The sequence below is a fragment of the Zingiber officinale genome, chromosome 7B (assembly GCF_018446385.1).
Source record: "Zingiber officinale cultivar Zhangliang chromosome 7B, Zo_v1.1, whole genome shotgun sequence".
NCBI classification, from domain to species: Eukaryota; Viridiplantae; Streptophyta; class Magnoliopsida; order Zingiberales; family Zingiberaceae; genus Zingiber; species Zingiber officinale.
In genome coordinates this window covers 2,945,122-2,947,481 of record NC_055999.1, presented here as the reverse complement: position 1 = coordinate 2,947,481, position 2,360 = coordinate 2,945,122, and the positions used below count along the sequence as shown (strand labels likewise).

Below are 2,360 nucleotides of genomic sequence, written 5' to 3'. Positions count from 1 at the left end.
ATATAATGAATACCATTCTCCATAATTGGGCTGAGGCCAAAGCAAAAGGATTGGGCTAAATCACAGAGCAAATTATTGAACTAAACAAATGGGCTGAGCCGGGCCTCCCTTATTATAGGAAGTATAAACAACTCTTTTTTAATAGGAAAAAAGAATTAATGAAACATCAATTTCTTCCACTAAGATTTTCTCATGGATAAAGTTCAAAAGAACGGTCCATGCCTTCTCCGAGTTCCACCGCGCATCTCCTCCACAAAAACCACGACCGACGAGATAAACTTCACTGCACTGCCCACGTATTCCTCTGCCTCCACTGAATTCTCAACCGCAACTCAACTGTTCGTAAAAGTGCACCTGCCCTGGCCCAGCAAAAAGATGTCAAACGATCTGAATCTGAATTCTGAATGACGACGTCGGCCTTATCCTCTGCTCTTAATCCAATCCACAAAAATGGAAGACTTCGTCCACCTTTTTTCACAGCTTAACTCCTCACTCACTCTAATCTCCTTTTTTTAATTTCCAGCCGCCCGCGGAATTCTTCCTCCGGCAGCACCAGTGTATAGTTGCTTGATCGTCTTCCCCTGTTTCAGTTCTACTCATCGAGACCCAATCACTGATCTCATGGATGGAAAAGGTTTTGAATCAGATGATTCTTCCATCTCTTCCTCTTCCAATCTCTCAGACCACGAAGTTTCATCATCATCACCCACATCGCCACTATCAACATCAAGCACTTCAACACGAGGACCTCTGTTTGATTTGTCTGCTACTCTCATGGCTGAGCTCCCTGTCAGGTTAGTCCTCGTCTAATCCGTAAATTAAAACTTCCTCATGCTTGACAATTTCTAACTTTGATGAGATTATTGTGGGTGGGTGCAGGAGAGGCCTGTCAAAGCACTTCCAGGGGAAGTCTCAGTCGTTCACATCTCTATCTGAAGCCAGATGCATAGAGGATCTCGCAAAGAAAGAGGCTCCAACTTGTGGTAAGCGGAGGATAAAAGCGTGGAAGAGTTACGGAGGTTTCGTTTCTGGTCCCTGCAGCAGGACTATAACAAAGAAGTCTTCCAGGTGTTCTAGCAGAAGCCTTCTGTGCCGCAGTAAACCCTCTGCAAGTAAGAATCTATGAGAAGCCAGTTTCGCAAGCTATGGAGATTAGGAATAGAAACTGCATGAAGCTAGCCCACGGCTTGGCAATAGAAATTAAAGCCCAAGCGTTTTTGTCTCGCGGAGGTTAACTCCGGCGTTCCTGCCGGTGAATGTGTTCCATAAATTTCTTTTGAGCCACAGTGCGCTTGCAATGTTTACTCGCATCTTTCTTGTTTAGTTGGATTGTAGTAGTTCGTACTCTCGTTGTTTTGGATGGTGTTTTCATGAGAATCTATCTAGTCCGTAGTAAATTAATCAACTTGTGGCAGGGCGGATCGGCTCATGACGGATTAATTATTTGGCGGGGCAGGACGGGTTAACCTGTCAATTTGGCGGATTGAAAATTTTTTAACCCAACCTATTCTAAGGCGGGTTACGGATTTGACGGGTCAACCCGCGGGCCCATCAAATTTTTTTAAAAAAATTAAAAAATATTTCATATCTTCAATATTTTATTTCAAAAAAATTTTCTACAATTAAATGTATACATAAACATGTATTTTAAATATAAATGAGTACAAATGAGTACTTATATTGGATGAAAATTATTATTTTTATTTCAAAATTATAACAACGAAAGATAATAAATTGACCTAAAACTTAGTTTACATGTATTTTTCAATCCGCGGGCCAACCCAAGCCCGAGCGGGCCGACCCGCGCGGGTCACGGGCCTAGGCGGGTCGGCCCACGGTGGACTTGAGTATAAAATTCCAACCTAATCCGCTTAAATTATTTGACGGGATGGGTCAATCCGACGGGCCCAACTCAAATTGACGACTCTAGTCCGTAGACAGCGTTTGATCTTTCAAGGCTTAATCTAGTCATCTGATCTTTGATTTTTTTTGCCATGCAGCTCTATATAGACCTGACCCCGGGTTAAGTCTGGCCTAGACCCGCAACCAAGTCAACGGATCGACTATCAGTTGACTCGGTTGCTGGGTCGGAAGTGTTACTAATCTAGTAAGGAAAATTGTTGAATCGTAATCGGATCGGCTTGAAAAATCGTCAATGGTTAATAACCAATTTGGTTTGTCGGTTCTTTTTTTTTTTTTTGTGAACGTTAGAACCACCATTTCAATCATTTGGAATCATCATTCCGACTGTTGGAACCTCTGGCTAATCGACGATTCAAGCCTTTGAGATAAAAGGATTTTTGTATTTTTTCAATGATTTAGATCATTTGACAATTATTTGATCAATGATTATGATTCAT

At 41.9% G+C, this 2,360-nt stretch overlaps 1 protein-coding gene across 1 annotated transcript; it reads left to right on the top strand.

Moving 5' to 3' along the window:
- The first annotated feature begins 221 nt into the window (after positions 1–221).
- Positions 222–1,387, top strand: LOC122003490. The gene is made up of 2 exons (XM_042558599.1): positions 222–794; positions 880–1,387. The coding sequence occupies exons 1-2, from the start codon at positions 622–624 to the stop codon at positions 1,124–1,126; spliced, it is 420 nt and encodes a 139-aa protein (XP_042414533.1). The 5' UTR covers positions 222–621; the 3' UTR covers positions 1,127–1,387.
- The last annotated feature ends 973 nt before the right edge of the window (positions 1,388–2,360 follow it).

Coding starts and splice junctions, on each gene's coding strand:
- LOC122003490 (XM_042558599.1), top strand. CDS start 622: ATGGATGGAAAAGGTTTTGAATCAGATGATTCTTCCATCTCTTCCTCT. Junction 795..879: donor ATGGCTGAGCTCCCTGTCAG/GTTAGTCCTCGT, acceptor GGGTGGGTGCAG/GAGAGGCCTGTCAAAGCACT.